Source organism: Struthio camelus, chromosome 11 (assembly GCF_040807025.1).
Source record: "Struthio camelus isolate bStrCam1 chromosome 11, bStrCam1.hap1, whole genome shotgun sequence".
Taxonomy (NCBI): Eukaryota; Metazoa; Chordata; class Aves; order Struthioniformes; family Struthionidae; genus Struthio; species Struthio camelus.
In genome coordinates this window covers 24,368,026-24,390,485 of record NC_090952.1, presented here as the reverse complement: position 1 = coordinate 24,390,485, position 22,460 = coordinate 24,368,026, and the positions used below count along the sequence as shown (strand labels likewise).

The 22,460-nt window shown below is 45.7% G+C and overlaps 1 protein-coding gene across 3 annotated transcripts in view; it reads left to right on the top strand.

Moving 5' to 3' along the window:
- DOCK11 (dedicator of cytokinesis 11) overlaps positions 1-22,460 on the top strand; it is an 88,878-nt gene that overhangs the window by 32,858 nt on the left and 33,560 nt on the right. For 2 of the 3 annotated variants that reach the window (XM_068957599.1, XM_068957601.1), the window contains exons 11-30: positions 1,981-2,121; positions 3,938-4,147; positions 4,711-4,833; positions 5,824-5,906; positions 7,511-7,633; positions 7,814-7,890; positions 8,902-9,086; positions 9,189-9,254; positions 9,435-9,527; positions 9,933-10,056; positions 10,744-10,865; positions 11,326-11,412; positions 12,676-12,765; positions 14,312-14,430; positions 17,024-17,093; positions 17,176-17,301; positions 17,872-17,943; positions 18,331-18,477; positions 18,918-19,001; positions 19,485-19,596. In XM_068957599.1, coding sequence (XP_068813700.1) covers positions 1,981-2,121; positions 3,938-4,147; positions 4,711-4,833; positions 5,824-5,906; positions 7,511-7,633; positions 7,814-7,890; positions 8,902-9,086; positions 9,189-9,254; positions 9,435-9,527; positions 9,933-10,056; positions 10,744-10,865; positions 11,326-11,412; positions 12,676-12,765; positions 14,312-14,430; positions 17,024-17,093; positions 17,176-17,301; positions 17,872-17,943; positions 18,331-18,477; positions 18,918-19,001; positions 19,485-19,596 — 2,254 coding nt within the window. The remainder of the gene's footprint in view (positions 1-1,980; positions 2,122-3,937; positions 4,148-4,710; positions 4,834-5,823; positions 5,907-7,510; positions 7,634-7,813; positions 7,891-8,901; positions 9,087-9,188; positions 9,255-9,434; positions 9,528-9,932; positions 10,057-10,743; positions 10,866-11,325; positions 11,413-12,675; positions 12,766-14,311; positions 14,431-17,023; positions 17,094-17,175; positions 17,302-17,871; positions 17,944-18,330; positions 18,478-18,917; positions 19,002-19,484; positions 19,597-22,460) is intronic. The other variant, XM_068957600.1, reaches the window with a different exon arrangement.

Below are 22,460 nucleotides of genomic sequence, written 5' to 3'. Positions count from 1 at the left end.
ACAGCCCATGTCCCTGCTGAGGAGTGCAACAAGCAGGATATCTGTGCCCACCTCCCTGGTGTGCCAGTGCTGGTAGTCAGTGAGAACTGAACCTGTCAATGCTCAGTTGATAACGCAAAAAAAAGGGAGCGCTCACAACAGTTCCACAGGTAGCCTCCCTGTGGCTTTGCTGGTTTCTGTGTAACGCATCCTGATATTGCAGAATTACAGATCCGTCCTCTGGGCCTTTGAGAGGTTCCTCATGGTAGGGCAGAGGCAGTAGCAGTGGTGTTGCAAGGACGCCTGTAATACTGCATTGGTTCAGCATGACCAGAGTATGGAGCAGTGACATTAGACATGGCCATAGGGCTTTATAGGAACAGCCTAGGTTTCCAGAGAGTTTTCAAACGTGAGGTGAAATGCAGATTCAAAAAATACCACATGCTATTTTCAGTGCTCTGGAATATGGGCTCACTGACAATCTGGCTTGTTTTCTTCTCAGCTTTGACATCTTTGCTGACCTCTCTGCCCAGGCCCAGGTGTGGGATTTCAGTGGAATGAGTTACAATTGTTAACACATTTTTAGAGAATTGTTCCAAGTTATTCCATCATTTCTGGTTTTCTTTCTGGCATGCTTTGGCTTGTTCACACCTGTGGAAAAGAACATTCTGATTTAACAGGGAAATGTAATTAGTTTTTGAAAGGTTTAGTTATACAAAGCAAGCTTTTCTCTTCTTTAGGATCTTTGCGCCAGGATTATCTTCTTTGTGTCATGCAGGAGTTTTTTTGAAGAGAAATGTTGAGAATATATGTTCTAGTCAGATGATAAAAATGGAAATATCCTTCAGTGTAGTGTGCAGAGAATCTAAGATATCTTTTTTTTTTTTTTTCTAACCAAATGTAAGGCTGAACTCACTGTGCCCTTTCTGTGCACATAGAGCTCTTCATTATGGTGTGAGTCAAAGTCAGAGCTGCTGTGACAGTGGACCCCCGAAATCACTGCCCCAGTCAATGCTGGTGTTTATGTGCATGCTTGCATGCCTGGTGCTAAGAAAACCAGGAGAGGAAACATATACCTGCAAGGTACTTCCCTCCCAGAAAGGAAATTGGGAGAACAATGGGAAGAGTTTCCTAGAATTAGATTAACAATTGCAGCCTGTTTTGCTGAAATTGCTTGATTGTGAGAAAGCAGCATCCTAGGTTTGGCACGCTGGTTCTGCAGAATATGAAAGGGAAAAAATAGTATGATTGTGCCAGATCCTCACTGAGAGAGGTGCTGCTACTGTAGGATGTTTGGTAGCTCTGTGTCCCTAGTGCCCAGCAGAGTGGGTATGAAGGCTAAGGATCTTTATCTGGCTGACGGTGTTTTGGCTGCATATATGTCTGCTGTCTGAGAAGGTTTATGTTGAGGCACAGAGCAGCCATGGGCGTTATTGGTTAGGAAGGAGGTGATTATAATCAAGACTGTTTGGACTTCCCAGCCAGCTCTGCAGACAGTCTTTGTTGTTTCTCACCATGCAGGTTATCACTGTGCTAGAAACGCCTTACAGTCTGAGATGTTGTTCACAATCCCAACGGCTTGTGCCTTCTGTCTGTTTCAGGCACAGGGACCCTCTCTTAAACTAGTCAGATCTTCAAAGTGGAAGATACTTTTCTGAGTGTAACGACGGCTTATGTTCTGCTTTCCTCCCCAAGCTCTAAATGGTGTTTGGGAAGATCCCCAGGGTTACAGCAAAGCAGGAAGGAACTGAAATCATACTGAGGTTTAGTTTTCTGTGCTTTAAAAACCAGATGGCTAAATATCGATACATCCTCAGGAATTCATGTCCTGAACGCATTTGCGTAGCATCACCAAGTGGCACTCATTTGTGAATGTCCTGCGCTTTTTGCACCACTTAAAAAATGGGTTAAAATAGTATTAGCTGTAATGTGATCCCTTAACATTATTCAGGGGGTTATTTTCATGTTTAATGAGACCAGATTTGTTTGTTTGCTATCTAGAGGCTAGACTTCTCAGGAATCGAGCCAGACGTGAAGCCATTTGAGGAAAAGTGCAGCAGGCGCTTTGTGGTGTACTGCCAGGACTTATCCCTGAACCTCCTCGCTCAGCTCAGTGACAGATCGGAAGGAGGACCCACCAATGTAAGGAGTGCTCTGGCATTTATTTCCAGCCTTGTCTTCTTTCCCCTCCCTTGTAACAAAAACTTATGACAAATTAATCTGGATGGATAAAAATGTCCCATTCTGCCGTGAGCTCTGATGAGACCTGAACAGGCAGGGTCTGCTGGCTCGGGATTGTTGCAGGATTTGTCTGCCTTTTATATCATTATGTTTCAAAAACATATCTGAGGAGGGATCTGTCTGCTGTTTAACAGGATGCTGGGTCCTGACATGCCTAGGTATGCCAGGGACTGGGACTGCTGTGAAACTAGCAGTTCAGAGATATGGGGAATGGGAGCACGTGTCCGTGAGGTTCTGGGCCCCTGTTAAAATCCTGTTGGTAAATGATTTAGCTCCATCTCCAGACCACTCACTGCTGTGTTTTATTTCATTTCCCGTAGTGTTAAGGGATTTCCCTGTTCTGAAACCTTCTTCTGACACCCAGCCTGGCTGTATCCATGGCCATTTTATTATGTGCATTTGCTGTGGTGCCAATGTTGTGCTTTAGTCTAAAAAGCTCTTCCCTGGATTTTCTGAGCCTTTGATGTCTGTAGACAGTAGTCGTATCTCTGCTTAGCCTTTGTTCTGCCAGGCTGAACAGACCAAGCTCTTCCAGTCTTCTCTCCCAAGACGTGTTCCCTATTCTCCTGTCCCGCACCCCCTCCAGCTGGAGTCAACCCTTTGAGCAAGGATGCCCAGCATGGCAGATAGCCTCACAGGAGAGGCAGAGCCACCTGGGAGTTCCCAGTCTGTGCAGACGGTACCTGGTCTGATGCCTCTTAGAAGCGCAAAAGTCTTTTTCATGATAATTTCACACTGGCGCTCACAGTCATCATGGGATCTGCTAGTACACCATGCTTGTTTTTCTCAGCCACTCTCAGCTGATGAGTGCTCTGCCCATGGCAGAGATTCTTGTTATTAGTCCTTAATCACGCCCGGAGCAGGACCTAATCAGCACATTTTTAATATTGATGTAATGCCTCCAAGTTATGCTGTAACGTCTCAGAAACACTACAGTCTTATCTTCAGGCCTTCACTTTTATCTTTACATGGAAGCATGCCTGCTAGGATCTTTGAACTAAAAATACATAGAATTGTTACCACTTGCCTTGTGCTGTGAAGGTCAATAGCTACAAAGTGAGTTCAGCTTGGTATGAGACAGCTTGCAGAGTGCCTCCTGAGAGGCAGATCATGTACACGCAGTTCCACAGCAGTCTTAACCTTGTATTTGAGCTCTGTTGGGTGGGAGGTGGTTTATGCTGACTTTCCTTCTGTGCCCCAGTGATAGTGACCAACAAACGTTTTGTGTGTCTTGGTAGCAGATAGTTGAAGTTGGGCGATGCCGAGCTGATTAACTTGGTGTCAGTGACATGTGAAGTGATCTTTAGCATGTGAACATAAACATTCTTTAGCGCAGTTCTTTCTCATTGCAAAGGATAAACAGTTCTAACTAATGGATCAGGGTCGTCTTTTATTCCTGACCTCATAGTTTACCATTTACATAAAAACGGCTATGGTTTTCACTCTTTATAATTCATTGATGGTTTTAAAATAACTTTTTTTTTTTAGTTAGCTAGACCAAAATACAAGAATATGCAGCAGAAATGGTCTCATATATTTATAAAGCAAATAAGCGTGGAGTATTTGTAAGAATCCTTTCAAGGTATAATTCTGGTACGCTATACTAAAGGGATAAACAGATGCAAAAGGCAAACCCAGCAGGCAATGCAATGCATGTGAATATTCTTGAGCCTGTACCACGCATCTTTTTGACATATACGTTCAATCAAATTTCCAGGTGGAGCCCTTTTTCCTAAGCTTGGCTTTATTTGACCTGAAAAATAATTGCAAGATTTCAGCTGACTTCCATGTGGACTTGAACCCTCCGTCCATCCGTGATATGCTGCTGGATAACTCCACACCCGGGGCAGAGGGCTTCAAGGGGCGATCGCCGGGCGAGAGCCTTGTGCATGGAGTCCCCGAGTCTTGTCTGCTCTACATAAAACGGGTGAAGAACTGACTTTCTCCTCTTAATCTGTATTTCTGTTGATGCTGTGGCTGTTCAGCAGCGTGCTGTGAGTTGTAACTCGCTACGTAGACCAGTGCTTGTGAGCTGTCGCTGTAAATGGCCTTGCACGGTTGTACAGAGCATGGTTTAGAAACAGCCCAGAAAGATGGCCTCTGCCACCAAAAGCCATCAGCCATACCAAACAACCATATTTCTCTCACCTCACGAGCTAAAAAGAGGACAGAAGAATCAAATAGAAAAGCAGAAGTCAGTATTTCTCTTGGGCTGTGGCCTTTTGTTACGTTTTGGTCAGTGTCTTAAGCCGATTGCCACTTGTGCTTGCTGGCAGCAGTAAGCAAAGCACCAGCTAGAGTTTTTCATGACTTTGTGTGTGACACATACATACTGGAGCCTTGCAAGCCCCCGTGGCCTGACCATGTCAGCAGCACCCAGAGTGAGGCCTGCATGGGCTGTGGGAGGGGGCGGTGAGCTGATAGGAGCCAAGCCTAGTGGTGCACATAGGGTGTCCAGCTCTCTGACAGCCTGTCATCTGTTTGTTGTAGGGTGTTTTCTCTGTGACTGACCCTCATGTGGAAATCTTCCTGGTGGCTCGTGTGGAGAAGGTGCTGCAGGGGAGCATTACGCACTGTGCAGAGCCGTATATGAAAAACTCGGACCCGGGGAAGGTATCTGATGGGGCTGTGAAAGTTATCTTCTTAGTGATGCTATCTGCTGCTCCTGGGAATAGTGTTGTCTGGAGCATGGGATGTTTCTGCTGCTCTTTAACTGTCTTTCTGGCAAATATTGATCTTATCCATTCTGCTGCTTGTGCTGTTCCCAGGCTGGCATCAGCCAGGCTGTCCTGGGAGAACTCAGTTCCTTCCTCTGGAAGGAGGCAGAGGACTTTTTCTGAAAGAGTCAAGCGATTGGAGCAAGGAGGCCTTTCCCCGTTGTTCTTCAGCAAGGCAGAGCCTGCTCTGGAAGCAGCGAAGTGGGACACTTCATCCCCTGAGAAAGGGGCCGCACTGCTGCTTGGTGCTACACCTGGTGTTTCAGACTGGTGCCTGGCTCATTCCCGCTGGATTCCCACAGTGATGTTTTAGAAGCAGTGGAACATAGGCTTTACCCTTTTCTCCCGCCTCTCATGCTCTGTGGAGGGTGCTGTGACCATACAGGGAACGTACACCAGCAGTGCTCAGTGAGAGGCCATGGTCTTGCCTGCACTAGGCTCTGTGCATGCCGGACAGAGCTGATGCAGCCTTGCTGCAGCCGGTAAAAACAGTCTTAAGAAAATCAGTGTTTGTCAGGGCATTGCATACACGATGGCATTCCCTCTGCACATTTTGTAAGCTTGTACAGGATGAGCCAGTTACGGTCAGATTTGGAAAATATACTACTAATATCCTTTTATACCTGACAGTTTAATGTAGAATCAGAGGAGTTTTAATACGACTATGCCTTTTGTATCTTTGCAAAAGTAATAAATGCACATAGTGTGAAGTGGCCGTGATTTTCTATCAACTGCTTAGGAAATTGTTAAGCTGTGTGTCTGCAAAGCTGCATATTGTGCAACTTGGAGAGTTTCTTCTCCCTGGAGAGTGTAACATTCTTTATTCCTTTCCCAGGACAGCATGGGAGCAGTCGCACATGTTAACCTTCTGTCTTATTTTTTGCAGACTGCCCAGAAGGTACATAAGGTAGCCAAGCAGGTGTGCAGCCGGCTAGGACAGTATAGGATGCCCTTCGGCTGGGCTGCCAGGTTAGTAGTCTCAGAGTGTGCTTTGGCCATTATGGGAGCTGCTGCTGGAAGTTATCTGGGAAGATATCAGGCTAAATGGGCGAAGAGCCAAATTGCTGAAGTCAGTGAAGTTGCATGCAGGCAACAGAGGGCAGAATCTAGCTCTGATTCTCGAGACAAAATTTGAATTGGCCTGAAATGCTTTATCTAGAATTAGAAACAAAATATAGAAAAGTAAACAGTGCTGGGAAGACCGTAACCTTCCTCCTGACCTGTAGCTACTGATCTCAGGGCAGAACATTCTTGGGGACAAGTTACAGCCTCCCTTTCTACTATGCGGATTGTTGCAGAAATTCCCTCCTGGCACTGGCCGTTGTCAGGGAGGGGATAAGAGTGGAGGACCTTTTGGTCTGACTGTGGTAATCAGCTGAGGTGTGCCTCCCATCTCTGTCTCTGCTTTAATTAATGTTATTGGGAATGACCTGGAGATAGTGATGCCGTTCCCTCGCTGCTCTTTTACTGTGGCTGATTAAAGTACATCTGTGCTGACAGAGGAAGGTCCTACAGACAAGTTTATCATTCTGCCACTGCCTCCTGTTGCTGCATTGCTATTTGATGGTAACAGAAGGGATTGTAATGACATGGGAACGCCAGATGGCTATCACACTGGGCTGTGATTTGATAGTGTACAGCATACACTGTGTATTCTTGAGCTGGATTTTCCTATGACATTGGATGCTTAGCTCCAAGAGTGTGTTTCGGGAATGCAGTTCATTCTCGGGAGCCAGCACGCAGCCTGTGCAGTGCCTCAGCCCTCTTTCAAGGGTTGCCTCAGCCTCGTGGTGTGCTCTGTGTGTGCATCGACTTTGACAGGCTTTGGATTTCTTCCTGCTGGGTAAAGAGCTGCATTCGGAGTCCAAGAAGTTGAGCGCACAACAGCCTGATGTGGGGAGCTGTGTCACTCTGCATCCCTGGAACGCCTTCCTTGTGGGTTTCAGAGGAAGTTGTTTGCACAGAAAGGCAGTAGGGGTGCTTAATGTTCTTAGTATACACAGATACTTGCACAGATTCAAGAGCAAAGATGCGAGTACTCATGCAAGGAGTAGTCCAGTATTCTGCTTTAGATTCAGGAGGAAGCTGGTGTGTGTCCTCAGACTTGTCTTCACTGAGCACTCCTTTCCCGGGACATTTTCCAAGCTCTGGCCCCATGAGGGGATGAGCAACCAGGAAGATACTTTACTACTTGGCCTCAGGGGAAGGGGACTGAAGTGGGATTGTGATTACAGAATAGGCTTGTTTCTGAGCTGGACTGGGTGTATACTTCTTACCTGGTCAGAAAGGAGGGAAATGAGTGATGTCACATGCAGCTTTATACAACAGGCGGAGGTCTTGGTGCTGCTGTCTGCTGCTTGGTGCTGCTGTCTGCTGCTTGGTGCTGCAGTCTGTGTGGGGTCTAAGCCTCGGGTGAGGATGGGAGAGTGTTGGGAAGACCTGGAGGTATTGAGAACAGTTGCAGGCCAGTGAACCTCTCCCCAGATAAAATGGCCTTCAGCCTGACATGTCAAAGATCTCAGATGTCGGCCTGTTTACCAACATATAGGAAACGTGTCCCGTCTTTTTTGCAGGCCAGTTTTTAAAGACTCACAGGGAACTCTGGATTCTGAAGGAAAATTCTCCCCTCTCTACAAGCAAGACAGTGGCAAACTCTCAAATGAAGATATGCTGAAGCTTTTAGCAGAGTATAAGAAGTAAGTGTAAGAGACTGGTGCAGAGGCCAAGCAGGCATTGTAATATACATTTTTAAGCAGTAAGTGTAAGCATGAGATGACAATTTCTAAAATACTCAGAGAGTAACAAAAAGCCCTGCTGATCTTTTCAGCACATGAATTTTCAAGATTCACACTCTTGTTCCTTTCTCCCTAATGCAGACCGGAGAAGACAAAACTGCAAGTCATTCCAGCTCAGTTAAATATTGTCATCAAAGACATCCCACTAGATTTCACAAGTAAGGATCTTGGATCTGAAAATAAATACCAATGGTGCTGGCCTTCAGGTGTTCATGGAGGGGTTTTGCTGTTCCATTAAAAAGGAGGATCTCAGGGCTGCAATAAGAAATGAGTGGTTACTGCTGACTCGTAAGTCTTTCTGATGGATTCTGTGGAGGGACACAGTCCAGGCGTGAAGGTTTACTTTCGGGGTGCATATGCTTTGCCATTTGGTTGTCGCATCCTAAATCTGAAGAAAACCCCCTGTTTGCTTTTGCTATTGTTATTGCACCAATCTCATGTAGCATTTTTCATCTATAGCACCAGAGGGCTTCACAAATATGGTCAGCGTGATTCCCCACTTTGCATATAAGGAAACCAAGGCAAAGAAAGGACTCGTGACCTGTTCAGTGTCACCTCACGGGCCTGCGGCAGTTCATGTCACAGGTTCACTAGTCAAGTTCTCTGTCCAAAAGGTTTTCTCGTAGGCTTCATTTTTTTGTTCTTTTTGAAGGCCGTCACTTGAGCTGAATTCTCCTTTGTGATGGATGCTTCAGTCAGGTGATATTTGCATGATTTATAAAAAAGTAACTTAATAGGTCGAGCTCCTGGAAGTGTCAAGGTGCAAATCCAATGAGCTCTGGGGCAGAGCAGTGGCTCCAGTCCAGACAAAAGACAGTTCATAAGATCCTTTGGCTTTTCCCAGAACTACAATAAAGTGCCACTTTTTTGCTCTCCTTCTTGCTGGCAAGGAGAGCAGAGCCTGACTGTGCCTCCGCACTCCTCCTCTTCAGTATTGCTAATGCAATTGCGGACCATGTTGCATAATCAAGAGGAGAATTTTCTCAAATCACTTCAAAGCGAGTGGGACAAATCCTGCTGCCTGGTCAACGCGCATGACTCTCTGGCTGAAAAGAAGTGGGTGCTCAGAAGCAATGGCAGAATTTCAGACCTTCAAATTTCCTATTACGTTAGCCGTACTTCCCAAGTTTGTCAGATGTGTGCTCATCTGGGCTTTTCTTCCCTTCTAGATTGTGTCACAGCTTCTTATATCCCAATAAAGCCCTTTGAAAAGAGCTGTGAGAACATTGCAGTTGAAGTGGAGGAGCTTGTCCCAGAAGTTGCCAAATACTGTTATCCCTTCACTGTCTACAAAAACCACCTCTATGTCTACCCCTTGCATTTGAAGTATGAGAACCAGAAGGTTTTTGCAAAGGTGAGCAACCCAGAAAGCGGGCTGCAGACAGACGCGGCATGGTCTAGGGTAACACCGCTGATCTGTAGCAATAGCTCATTCTCCTGTTCTCCCTCATTTCAGGCAAGGAATATTGCCGTCTGTACCGAGTTCAGGGATTCGGATGAAGCTGATGCCAGGCCATTAAGGGTGGGTACCCATTATTTCCAGGGATCTGGAGCTGCCATTTGCTTGCAGTTGTGTAGTGTATGGCAGCCAGCCTGAACAGGACAATAGCAAAACACTGAGCTTTGATGCTGACTGTTTTAATTTGGCGGCTAATTTATATTGGCAGCTACCTTGAATCCAGCTTCTCACGTTTCATTACAGTGTATATATGGCAAACCTGGAGGTCCTCTCTTGACAACAAATGCATACGCTGCCGTACTGCATCACAACCAAAGTCCAGAGTTTTACGATGAGGTAAAAACAAAACAGTGGGAAATAACAGTCTTGCCTGGATCCTGTAAAGCCAAGTGGCTTTTTAGGACACCTCTTTTTCCAAAGCTGGGTAAAATGAGGGTAAAAATAATCACCAGCCCTTTGTCTCAGTAGAAGGGCTCATCAAAGCCCTTTTGACTTTCTCAATTTGTAATACCATTTTGTTTTCTGCTGTCTTTGTTGTCATGCTTTGTGCACTCCAGTCACACGCCCCCATTAATAAGTAATGTGCAAATGTGATGAAAATGTTAGCCAGGAGTTATCTAAGATGCATAGAAACATGTCTCGTTTAACTGCATACAGCATAACATTTGTGAAATAAAATAGAACTTAAAGTATTGCTCCACAATTAAAGATACAGTCTTATCTGTCATGATATCATTTTAGATTAAAATTGAGCTTCCAATTCACCTCCATCAAAAGCATCATTTGCTTTTCACCTTCTATCATGTCAGCTGTGAAATTAATACAAAGACAACATCGAAAAAACAAGACACCGTTGAAACTCAAGGTACGTTCGCTTCTTAAATTGTTTCTATTGGAGTGTACGAGTCCAAAATGGAATAAATGTAGGGACATGAAAAAATATTTGACTAAAATACTAGCCTGTTTGAATTTTCTTTTTTTAAAACAACCTGACACAAATAATGGATCTAAACTGGAATAAAACATGTTTTTAGTATATACTGAAGTTCAGTTTTTTGCTGCAACATGACAACTATTTCTGTGTGTTCTTGACTTGGCTTGCATCAATGAGCAATGAGTCCTTTTGTGAGTCAAGTCACCAGCAAAGCTTGGCACAAGCTCAAGGCCTCAGGGACTGATTCTGTTGACACTGAGCATGTGTCAGTGACTGAGCACACCCAGGTCCAGTTGGATGGGAATCTCCTTGCAACCAGTCCTGGGGCAACAGAGGGGCCCTCGTCCTGGTGTGCAAGCCTTATGCACCACTTCTGTCCCTGAAACCCACTGCTGGGTTGCTGAGATCACGGTTGTGCTGTGTCTGAATTTCATTCACTGAGTCCTCAGGTGAAATGTGCTTTAACAAGGCTGACATGATCGATCCCAGCCTAGTTGAAGCCACTTGCATAGCTGTGAATTGGACTTCCTCAGAGTGAGAGACAGCTCTTATTGGAGCTTGAGATAAGCATACATTGCTGTGTGTATACTAACTTTGGACCATTGATTGCCTCCACAGTAGGATATGCCTGGGTGCCTTTGCTGAAGGATGGACGGATTATCACCTTGGAGCAACATTTGGCTGTTTCATCTAACCTTCCACCTGGCTACTTGGGTCTCAGAGACGCAGAGTCACGAAGGGTAGGAAGTTCATTTAAAATGGGCTCAAACGTATCCAGAAGAAGAAAGCTGAGCTTTTGTTACTTCTGTAAATTCTGGGCTGGTGTTTGTGCGGTACATATCTTTAGCACAGTTACCTGTTCAGGGAAGTATCCCCTGGATACATGGTTGGAAGGATTCCTACTGCAGTGAAGTCCCCAAGGCTTACCGTTCTTAGGGATGGGAGCCAGGACACTTTTACTCTGCTTTCTATGGTTGTAAGGGTTGCAGAGAATATTTTTTGTGACTGTCCAGACTGGGTGGTTGCATATGGTGTGCCAGACATGTGGTGTGTAGCTGCAGCTGCATCACTGCTGTTTGCATTGAGGGGTGTCCTGTTCCTCCACCCCATACAATGCCTTCTGACCGGGCATCTGTCTGCACAAAGCCGCTTTCTCACCACAACCTTAAACAAAAGACCTCAAGTGTTGTCTGTTCGCAGCAGTCCAGTGTGGATGTGAAGTGGGTGGATGGAGCAAAGCTACTGTTTAAAATCAAAATCCATTTGAACTCCACCATTTACACCCAGGTAAGTTGAGCAGCTTGTTCTTAAAGACCCCTGACAAGCACAGAGAAAATGACTGCTGAATTTCTACTGCTGCTCTGCTGTAGGGGCTGCGGGAAGGGGGTTCCCACGTTTGTGGAGAAGCACTGAGATATTTCTGTAGTAGCAGATCTGGGATCACTTGCAGGGAGTCCCTCCTATGTGTAACTGTGATAAGGTGGTTGTGTGACTGAGCCCTGGGAGAGGTTGGCGTTTTCTTGGCTGATTGCACCGTAGCTGGCAAGACCAAGAAAACCTTTGAGCAAAAGAGCTGCTTAGATGATGGGAAAGAGTGAAGAGCTGATGGAGATGGGAGGTTTCCCTAGATATTAGACTGTTCAGTGAGTTAAGAAAAATAATAAGTTTTCTGACAACAGCAGACATTTTTCACAAGAAAACGCAGCCCTAATTTCCCTTTAAAATCAGTTCAGGCAGTTTTGCCCAGTCATTGTGTGCAGTGCCGCCTTATGGTGCAGTGCCGCCTGTATTTCCCCAGGCTTCTTGTGAAGTACAGCAGATTTCCCCCCCCCCCCGCATGCTCTGGGGCACCTCCCATCTGTACTGCCCACAGGGGAAGGCCCTTGGCAGGGCTTCCTGTACAGTGCTAGATGCAATCAGCCTCACTTAGATTTGCTGGAACTTGTTTACAGTGTTGTCTAAGCCCGACCTGGGGTCTTATTGATTCTGCACGGTGCTGAAAACAGCACGGTAGTCCCACTTCCCTACAAATGATGTTCCCAGATGTTTTTCAGGGTTAGATAACCCAATACTAAAATTTAAGCTTGCAGGAGGACGGAGAGGAATGCCCAAACACAGGAAGGGAGAGATAGCCTCAGATGAACTGTAGGAGGTTGACGAGGCAGACAGGGAGGCAGTCCCAAAGGATCGCAGCTAGGAAAGGAAGGCTCCTGCTTCTCCAGGCCACTGTTAGACAGGGTCAGAGTAGTGCAGTCAAGGGAACACTCTAACGGTAATGGCAGTTTTGTGCTTAATCTCGAAATTAGTTGGGAGCTGAAGGATGAGCAGTAACTGGGAACCTTGGAAAAGGCAGGAAGCAGTACTGTAGTCCAGGGAGATGCCATCTGGGGCCAAGGCAGTGCCGCAGGTAGTAACAAGGGGCTCGTTAGAGACATGGCCTTGGCCTGCTGCTGCAGGTATGCCAGTGGATTTGCAGGTAGAAGCTGAAGAATAGGATGGACTGGCAACGGCTCAGGCTGCTGCACTGAACTTGCTTTTCATCTCTTCCAGGACATGCACTTGCACAAATTCTTCCAGTACTGCCAGCTGGTTCAGGCAGGAGCTAAGGAGGTCCCAGGAGAGCTTGTTAAATACCTGAAGGTGAACAGTGCCTTTCAGTGGGCTTTGTTTATGTTTTTATGGCCCATCAGACCAGACCCCTGCTCTGTAGACACATGCACTCTAGGACTGGTGCATTGTGCAAAATCCTTTCCTTCTCCTTTGCTTGCTGACACAACTGCCTGCTGTTTGTGTACCGCTTCCTGCTGCCTTTCCCAGGAGCTGCAAACAGGTAGTTAGCATCACTCTGCCGTGCTCATGGCAAACCTTCCTCCTGGAGGACTCGGGCACTCCTCAGCAGACAGTCTGCAAGATCTGCAAGGGGGTTCTCCACCCACTACATGAGATCTGATTTAGACCTTTAAATTGTAGCACGATCCCTTCTTTTTAGGAATTTTTCTATTTAACATAGGATTTTTAGTCCGGCTGAAAAAGATCTGTGAGACTGTAACTCGGTTACAGTTAAATTGAATTGTAGATGACCTGTGACCCTGACCCAGCTTTTCGGTGTTCAACGCAGCATGAGTAAGGGCCTAGGAGGAGGTCCAACAAAGGCTTCTGCAGGGAATAACTTTCTTGGCTGTTTACTGTCCCTGTTTCCTTTCTGAACAGCCTGTTTTCGAGTGTGTTGCTTTAGCAACAGCTCCACTCACAGTTGTGGGGATTTATCATCACTAAGTTACTGGGTGTGTTTCAGATAATACATAAATATTTTAAGCAATAAAAATAGTGGCAGGTTTTTAAGCCAAGCGTTAAAACAGTAGTTGCTTTGCTGTGAGCGCTTCATGAAGGAACTGGTGAGGTCCCAGCCCTGTCCAACCACAGGAATCTCACTGCAGCCTTGCAAGGAGGGAGGCATTTACATGCTAACCACAAGTTAGGGCCTCCTTCCTCCAGTACTTCAATTATTTAAATACTTCAGTAATTTAAATACCTCAATACGGATTTAAGAACCTTTCTTTAGACTGGCAGGTTTGAAAATTGAAAATGAAACACAGTGTCTTCATAGACTTGCACCTTGAGACCCAGGTGAAATAAGAGGTCTGTGAGATGGGTGAAGGGTGTATGCATCAGATGATTGTGACCTTCACTAAGTCACCTCAATCCTGTTTCCAATATCAAGACGTGCTCTTTGGAGAAAAGTCTCACAGCAAGTAATTGGATGTCAGGTTTACTTGCTTCACAGGCACTTGTGAAAATGAAACTCGGTCGCTTCAGAAAACTGTCCCAAGTGACAAGAAGAGTTGAGAACAGAACTTCAGCCTTAAACTTTGGGTTACTGGGGTCAAATCACAGCATGTGACCTCTAATTAACTCGTAGCTTCCTGGGCACATCTGAGAGGAGGATTAGTACCTACCCTGAGTGATTCATGTTGCTCCTTGAAGGCATGCATCTATGAGTAAGCAGCGGTGTAGGTCCAAGTCCTCTTGCCCTCTGGCAGGCTGAAGCCCACACCCTGAAGCATATGCTAATGCCTGTCCTACTGCCACAGAAATGTCTGTGGACATATATTTATGCCTATAAATATTTAACAACATCTGTAAAATATTGAACTAAAAGTGTCTGTGTTTTGAACATTTGTTTTAGTGTTTGCACGCCATGGAGATCCAAGTAATGATTCAGTTTCTACCTGTAATTCTTATGCAACTATTTAGAGTCCTTACAAATGTGACCCAGGAAGATGAAGTAGCTGTCAACTGCACCATGTGAGTGTCTGGTAAACCATGCATCTTTCTTCACTTACAAATGCAAAGCCACAAACTGCAGCGCAAGTTAGGGTGTGGTTTCCCAGTACAAGGTGTTAAGTGGCAGCATTGGCTCTCCATTGCTCCCATGAGACACTGTGAAACACCAGCTGCTCTCTTCTCCTGGCACATGCCGGTGGCGTGGGGCAGCATGGAGTCCTTGTCCTGGGAGCATGTACAAATGATAAAAAGAGCCCTGTGGGGAAAAATGTGTTATTTTAAAGATAACTGCTGGGAAGGAGCAGTGGAGAAAACGGGGAGATGAGGGAATACTTAAGCCTGTGATGCCCATGGAAATCCACCTTCCTAGTTTATTTTTCAAAGGAAAGCTGATATTTTGTCACTTATAACAAGAAATTAATTGGCAGTTTTCCCAAATGACATTTCTGTTAAAGATCCTGCAGAGCTCTGCAAATTCCTTACTGAAAGATCCCAGAATAGCATCTGGGACCAAGGACTTGTTTTTTTCTCTTATCTGCTACTTTATTTGGCTTCGTTCTGGAGGTTTAAGATCTCCCCCTGTTAGGTGGGGCAACGTTTGCTGGTGAGGATGCTTCTGGTTGCGAAGAGAGATGAGTTACTGAGGTGTCGAAAGGCTCCAGAGTGCGTGCACGTGTCCTGGGCTACAGACAGCAGACGTGGTTTCACCAAGGGAGCAATTCCCTGGTCTCATATCTGCACGCCAGTCCTGTGTCAGAAATATTGCTAAAAATCCCTTGGCGTTGGACTGCGTGTTACACTGTAGTAGTACGTGCTACATACATGTTGGCCCAGACCATAGAGCTGTATATAGTCAAAAGTATGGGATCTTTTGTTTAACAAGGCTCTGCAATGTCTGCGGCCCCAAGAGGGCAGTGCTGACTAGGGCTTGATTGCGGAGGAGTGCCACTGCTAGATGTGCTGCTCACACAGGGCCCAAAGGGAGCAAAAGGTCCAAAAGCACCTTTCCTTCCTCGCTCTGCTCATGACACGAGTTAATCAATCAATACGTTAAAAACATCCAGGCTGATTCTTTCTTTGCGAAGTAGTGTAATGCAAAGGAGAGTGCTGGATGTTACTCTGTGGAGATCTTAATGTTTGCTTCAGCTCCAGGAAGTGCCCTGCCTCCTCGTACTGAAAGCATCTGGCTCCCCTGAAACCAAAGGTCAGAGCCTAAAGCCTGCTTCTCCAGGGATGCAGGGCCTGTTGAGGTCGCAGTCCTGCCCTAGCTCGTTGCGCTGTGCGGTATGAGTAGTGGGGACTTGTCCTGCTCAAAGCACCGTGTAACCTCACTCTGCTCAAATCGCCAGAGGGCAAGTATGGGGAGGCGAGTGACTCCAGCTGCCTGCTGAGGGACCACCTCCCAAGTTCACCCCTAGAGATTCTTCAAAGCTCTGCTTATTCCTTTCCAGTTTTAGCTCCGTGTTTAATGACAACTGTTTTCTCATCCAGGCTTTCAAAATGGAATTTAAAATCCATCTTATCTGATAAATTGCTTGTAAAATCTTCTCTCTGTCGTTTGGCCTGTGGGGTCTCTGACAAAGTGCAGTAGTTTGTTGTTCCCTCTGACTGTGACTGGAATGTAAATCCCTCATATTGGCTAAGGAAACCAGGTGCTTGCTGCCTTTATAAACTCCCTGGAGCGCTTCCAGCAGGCTGGCGTGTTCTCCACGGTCTGCATGTCCCCAGTGAACTGCAAGACAACAGCCAGAAAATAGTATAGTGCAAATAACAAGAAGCGAGGGAGGATACGTATGACATAAATTCAGTAAAAATGAGCCTTCAGAATTAATCTGTTCAGGAGATTGAGGAAGGTGTCAGAGTATAACAACCACGGAGACTTTTTTCCCTTCTCAGCAGAGATTTTGTGGGCTTTTTGTATTGATTTTGTGAACTTTTTTTTAGTATTACAGTTGTTAATTAGCACTCTCATTAGCATTAGGAAAGGGCTTACAGTGAGGACAGACTCAATGTGTGATAAGCCGTATGATATGGATGAATCTTTAGCATGCGTTTGCTCTCTACTTAGCAGGTCTCTAGACACAGCCACTGTTGGGTGACACCAGCCAAAGAGAACTAGGTGCAGAGCAGACAAACTTAGCATGTTTGTTTTCAACTTAGCTAACACCTGAGTGTTGTTCAGGTGCCGAAAGCTCGCTGCAATGTGAGTTGAAGTTGCCACAGACCTTTAATTCTGGCATGCGCTGAGGGTAAAGATGGTGTCCCGTGCAGAGACACGCTCTGCCTCACCTCCTCCTCATGCAGGCAAGCTGGAGCATTTAATGTAACTGGTCAGGGTGGCACCTCATCCAGGACCAAAGCGAGGAAAAGGCTTTGTCAATCTCAGCTCTGAGTGCTCTGTTGAGGGGCTTGTGCTATGGCAAGGATGGTGCAGCCACAGGAGCTCAAGAAGATACCAGTCGCTGGCTGGAAAACTGGGCTCTTTGTAAACCTGGCTGTGCCGGGGATGAGGCTTTCGGGGTTGAACAGAATAAAGCGTGGACAGTGCCTTTGTCTGTGAGCTGGAGGAGCTTGCCCTTGCTGCATGCTGAACACAAACCACGTTTCTCCTCAGGGTTCTCCTGCACATCGTGTCCAAGTGCCATGAAGAAGGCCTGGACCACTACTTGCGCTCTTTCATAAAGGTCGGTCACAGCAACACGCTGCTCTGTGAAGCTGCTCGCTGTGAGCAGGCACGTTGCTGACGCTGCTGTTCTTGCCTCTTAGTATGTCTTTCGAGCTGAGAAACCCAGCGCCACACAGGCGAAGATGACCCACGAAATCCTGGTCCTCTCCATGGCCACCATCTTGAAGCAATCAGCAGATTTTCTAGCCATCAATAAGCTACTCAAGGTAAGTATTGGCAGTATTTGGCTGCCAAAAGTATAAGACGGGAAGAGAAGGGTTTGTAACGTAACGCCCAGCACCCGCACCTGTCCAAACCCACCGCAGGAGCGAAGCCTGCATGCAGGAGCCGAGCTACCAGGACAGCTCTTTGTATCCACATCCTTGAGGTTCTCCCCTTCCACCAGAGAGGAATTCTTGCAGGGAACCAGACCGTTCCCTTGCTCATGGCAAGACGTAGCAAAGAGGGGTTCATTTTGCCAGTTGTATCTGTTTCCTTCAGGCCACCCCGAGACTTTTAGGATGTCTCCAAGTAGCAAAGGCACCCACACAGCACCAGCTGCACAAGCACAGGCTTGCTTATAGCCACCGCAGGGCTTTACTCTGGCATGGAGCAGAACCCTGTCCTAAAACTCCAAATCCGTTTTACAAGGCTTATTTGGGACGTGCAAGAAGTGAGTAGGTTAGTTTAAAAGGCTGTTTAAATGTCAACCCTCCCTCATACACTGCTTCATCCCCACATAGTCAAACACGTTCAGTCCTGCTGAGAAATATAATCATATTCTTTGTTCCTTCTAGTACTCGTGGTTTTTCTTTGAAGCGTTGGCAAAGTCAATGGCAATATACTTATTGGAAGAAAACAAAATTAAGGTAAAAATAAATGAGTTTGCAGCATTACGGAGCCATCACAGACTAACTCTCCCTCAAAAGTCATTCTGAAAAATTATGTAACTCTCTTTATTTATGCAAACCCTGAGGAGCTGAAAAGCTTATCAGATCTTTCCTTTTTTCCTTTTATTTTTCCCTTTTCCCTTTTTTTTCCTTTTTCTCTGTCCTTCATAATTTAAAAGTTCTAAATCTCCTCGTGGCTCGTGCAACCTCCTTTTCTGTTACTAGCTACTGGAGTTTCAGCCAGTGCTTTCTTTGTGCCAATATTTTGTTAGGAAATGAAATAACCTAAACAAATGCTAAAGGAAACTTATGCCTCGTCTCAGTCCTGCTTGCAGCAGTGACTATATGACATGCTTTTGGTTTCAGCTTCCCAGAGGCCAGAGGTTCCCTGACTCCTACCAGCATGCACTGCATTCGTTGCTGCTTGCCATAATTCCTCACGTGACCATTCGCTATAATGAAATTCCCGAGGAGTCCAGGAATGTCAATTTTAGCTTGGCTAACTTCCTGAAGGTCAGCAATTTCTTTCCTTCTCCCAGGCTCTAAGAAAAAGACAATTAGAAGTAAGCAACAAGCAAACAGATGTTGGTATTCAGTCATCTCAACCAGTTTTCTCAGGGGTGAAAACTCTGGCAGACTTAGCTTTTGCAAGGACAGAAAGAAACTATGACCCCCTGTATGGTATTTGGGGTTTTTAGTCATGCCTAGCAACTGTTCAAAACCTGAGATGAAATACATGTGCTCTCATTTGAAATATTTCTGTTGTCCACTAGAGACATAAGTGAGGTCATCCAAGTAATTTCAGAGAAACAGAGTCAAGTAAATTTTGGAAAGTGAACAGCAGCCTGGCGGATCAAATTTGACTGTTAACAAGATGGTAGTATAGAGAAGATTAAAGATTATTGTTTTCTTTTTTTTTAATGATTGTTCACATATTATTATGTTTTCTGCAGCGCTGTTTGACCCTTATGGACAGAGGATTTGTTTTTAACTTGATAAATGATTACGTTTCTGGATTCAGTCCCAAAGACCCTAAGGTAAGCAGGGTATTTCTTGAAAGACAATTTGCAGTTGTACATATCTACATCAGTCGAAGCTCTGCAGGGATTATTTTATGCCACTCCTGGAGGCCCTTTAAGCACAATTCCAGGAGAGTCTTCTAGAGGCAGAGACCTCTTTATCTGGGCCCAGAGCCTGCACGCATCTAAGCTTTAAAACCATGTAAAGAGTCAAAACAGTTGAACAGTCAACCCCAAGGAGGGATTGATTAATAGTCTGGATATAACAGATGTGTGAGAAAGAAGAGAGGAGGGAGTTTCTGGACAATAGAAGGCAGGAATTCCCTGTCTCAAGTGACAGTTCCATACTGTGACACTTAGGAGGACCAGAACAAAATCTGTTGTTTATTACTGAGATTCAGCAAGTACTATTTGGATTCGCTGTGCAAGAAACACACTGAAGTGGGAGCAAATGAGTCAAACTGGAATCGTGTTTTGTGTTTGTCTGGCTTTTTTCCTCAGCTCCTGGTTGAATACAAGTTTGAATTTCTTCAAACCATTTGCAATCATGAGCACTACATTCCTCTGAACTTACCAATGACCTTTTCCAAACCCAAGCTGCAAAGAGTTCAAGGTAAGTCCTTTCTCAAGAGGCTAGAGAGCTGTAATTTATTGGCGTCTGACCAGATGGAACTTGGATTAGTATCAAATAAATGTATGTCTTGGTTAGCCTGATTTACGTTAACCTCAGGAAAAGATACTCTTTCGGCACTTTTACATTGTTGAGCTCCAGACTGGTCTACAATCAGTCCCTTCAGTGTTTCCTATCTTTAAGTTTGCATTGGATTAACAGTATCCAAAAGAAATTGCCTGTATTTCAGTAAATATAGTAAATCGTGCAAGTATGATCCTTTGTTCCTACAACCGCCAGCATCCCCCAAGAAGCAAGATGTCTCATTGATCAGGGCGGTAGCTGATGGAGAGACAGGAGGACAGATTCAATGCATTGCTTTGCTGTCAGGCGCTCTTTGTGGCCCCAAGAAGATGATTTAGATTCCTTCTGCTTTCGTTTTGAAACAAGAGTATAGCCACGTAGTCTGCGTTTGAGCCTGTAGTCAAGCCTGGGCCGGAGACAGCCAGTGGAGAGCTTGGGCCCATGCCAATCTTTAGTGCATACCAGGCACATACATATACATGACACCGCCACATATCCAGCCTTGTCTTGCAGTTGCATCGTGTCCCTTTTGTTCCTGATGTTACTCCCTGCAAGGCAAAGGGAGTTTGTAAGGAGCTGAACTCGATGCTGTGCAACAGGGCGGATGGCAGTGACTTTGCTACAGGTGACAGTATGGACACAGCTCTGAGCCCAGGAGCATGCCTGGCCGGCCTCCAGAGATTAGTGTAGTGACTGGCGTAGCCTCATTCTCTCTACACTAAACATTGCAAGGTTTGGGTGCTAGCAGCCTGGCCAAGTAGCAGAGATGAGAGTGAGTTTGGGGATCTTCCCATGTGAAAGCCTGGTGGATTTATTTTGATGGAGGCGACAGGATGCTTGGCTGTACCTTAGGGTGCGGCCATATAAATCCCATAATGGTTCTCTTTACATTCAGGTGGCTGCAGCAACAATAACTCACACTTTTTCTTTGTTTTGGTGTGTTCTCTGAGCTTTCTGGGCCAGCTGCTAATCTGTTACGCTCGCATCAGTTTGGCTACTTGTCTGGTATAGCTTAATAAAGTGCACTGCTAGAAATGGCTAAGAAAGAGAGAAAATATCACTCAACCACAGTGCCTCCTCAGTGCTTCTTGGTAGCATGGCAACATACAAACAGTTTCTCTTGGTTAGTGTCCAGCTCTGCATTTGCAATGGTTAAGCTGAACAGCTATGAGAGTGGCTCGTCTTTTCTCCTCTGTTTTACCATGACTAAGACCTGCCAGGTGAGGTTTTATTTTTAAAAGGTATATTTTAAAATAGTGGTAACAATTGCCATTCTCACGTACCTCTGACAACAGAATAGCCTATCCTCATTCAGCAGAAGTGCCTTTGTGTGGTGCCTGTGCTCTGCCTGCCATGGTAGAGACATATAATGGGGCATGTCCATTGCAAACTCGTCTGTTTTTATGAACAGGCCTAGGATTACAGGGGACAGAGGGGGCCCTGAGACCTGGAGGTACGATGTGGACATCACCAAGGAGATGGGATGCCTCACCTGTTTAGCGGTTTACCTGAACAAAGAGAGGGGATGTGCCCACTCATCCTCTCTAGTGCTCTGTTCCTGAGAAAAGAAGGAGTAGCCTCCAGGACTTCTGCAGAAGAAATCTACAGGTGTAGACAGGCACACAGGTAGCGCACATCCTTGTAACCACGTCCTGTTGCATTTCAGAGGCATCTTGGAGCAGTTTCTCTGAAATGTCTCCGCTAACAGGAGGCTGACTGCTGGTCTGCATCCCCGCTGCCTTGCCTGGGGGACACGCGGGTTTCATCAGCCAGAGCAGACCCTGGAGCCTGTCCTCAGAATCAGCAGCAAGGAATTGTTTTTGCAATCTTGTGATGGCAAAAAACCCAAGAGACTGAAAAAAATTGGAAGTTAAGCGATAGCCTTGCAAATAGTGTTAAAACAGGAAATGCTGTCTCCTTTTGCAAGATGTAGAGCATTACTTATTCCTGTTCATTTTTACTGTCTTTTTATTTATCCCTTTTCTTTTTACATATAAATTAGATTTTTTTTCATTTGCTGTGGAACAGTTCGCTTCAGTAGGTAGGTCCATCCGGGATCACTGAGTCCTCTTATGTCAAATTAAATAGGCAGCCACCAATCAACTAGCTTGCATCCAGTTAATGAAATAAGCATGGTGTGTGACACCTGGGTGTTTGCTAACATGACTAACAATGAAAGCTAGATAACGCTCCAGATTGCTTTCTCTTTCCTCTGAATCAGACTTTCACAAACCAGTAAATGCTACTTATGAATCAATTGACTTAAAAATATCTTCTGTGGCAACAGGACACAGAACTGCTGGAGCCCTTTGGTTGGGATTTTCAAAGCTTAGTGTATGCGCTGTGCCTCACCGCAGAGAAACTTTCACATCTGTGGGGTTTTCAAGAAACCATCCAACCGGAGCGCACAGCATTTGTTCCCTTTGGGGAAAGAACGCACAGCTTTGGGGTTATCCCTCTGGGAGGCTTGCTGCCATCCTGCAGCAGTCAAACTCTGCCCGTCGAAAGAGTGATTAGCCCTATGGGTTGCCCAAAACAGATAACGGTGTCAGGGCCAGATCGTTCCTAGCAGCCCGAGCGCGCATGCAGCCTGCTCAGCGATCTGTCTCTGTTTCTCTGCTACCTTATGCAGGTGAGTTAGTGACAGTGATGCCTTACCCTTGCAGCAGCCACTCCTTTGATCACAGCATAGATATCGCCTCAGTCTCCAGGAGGCACAGGGAACCAGTTAAGCTAGCTAAGGTGGTTAAAGAATGGGCTGCCTTTCTCCTCAAAGTCAGTGC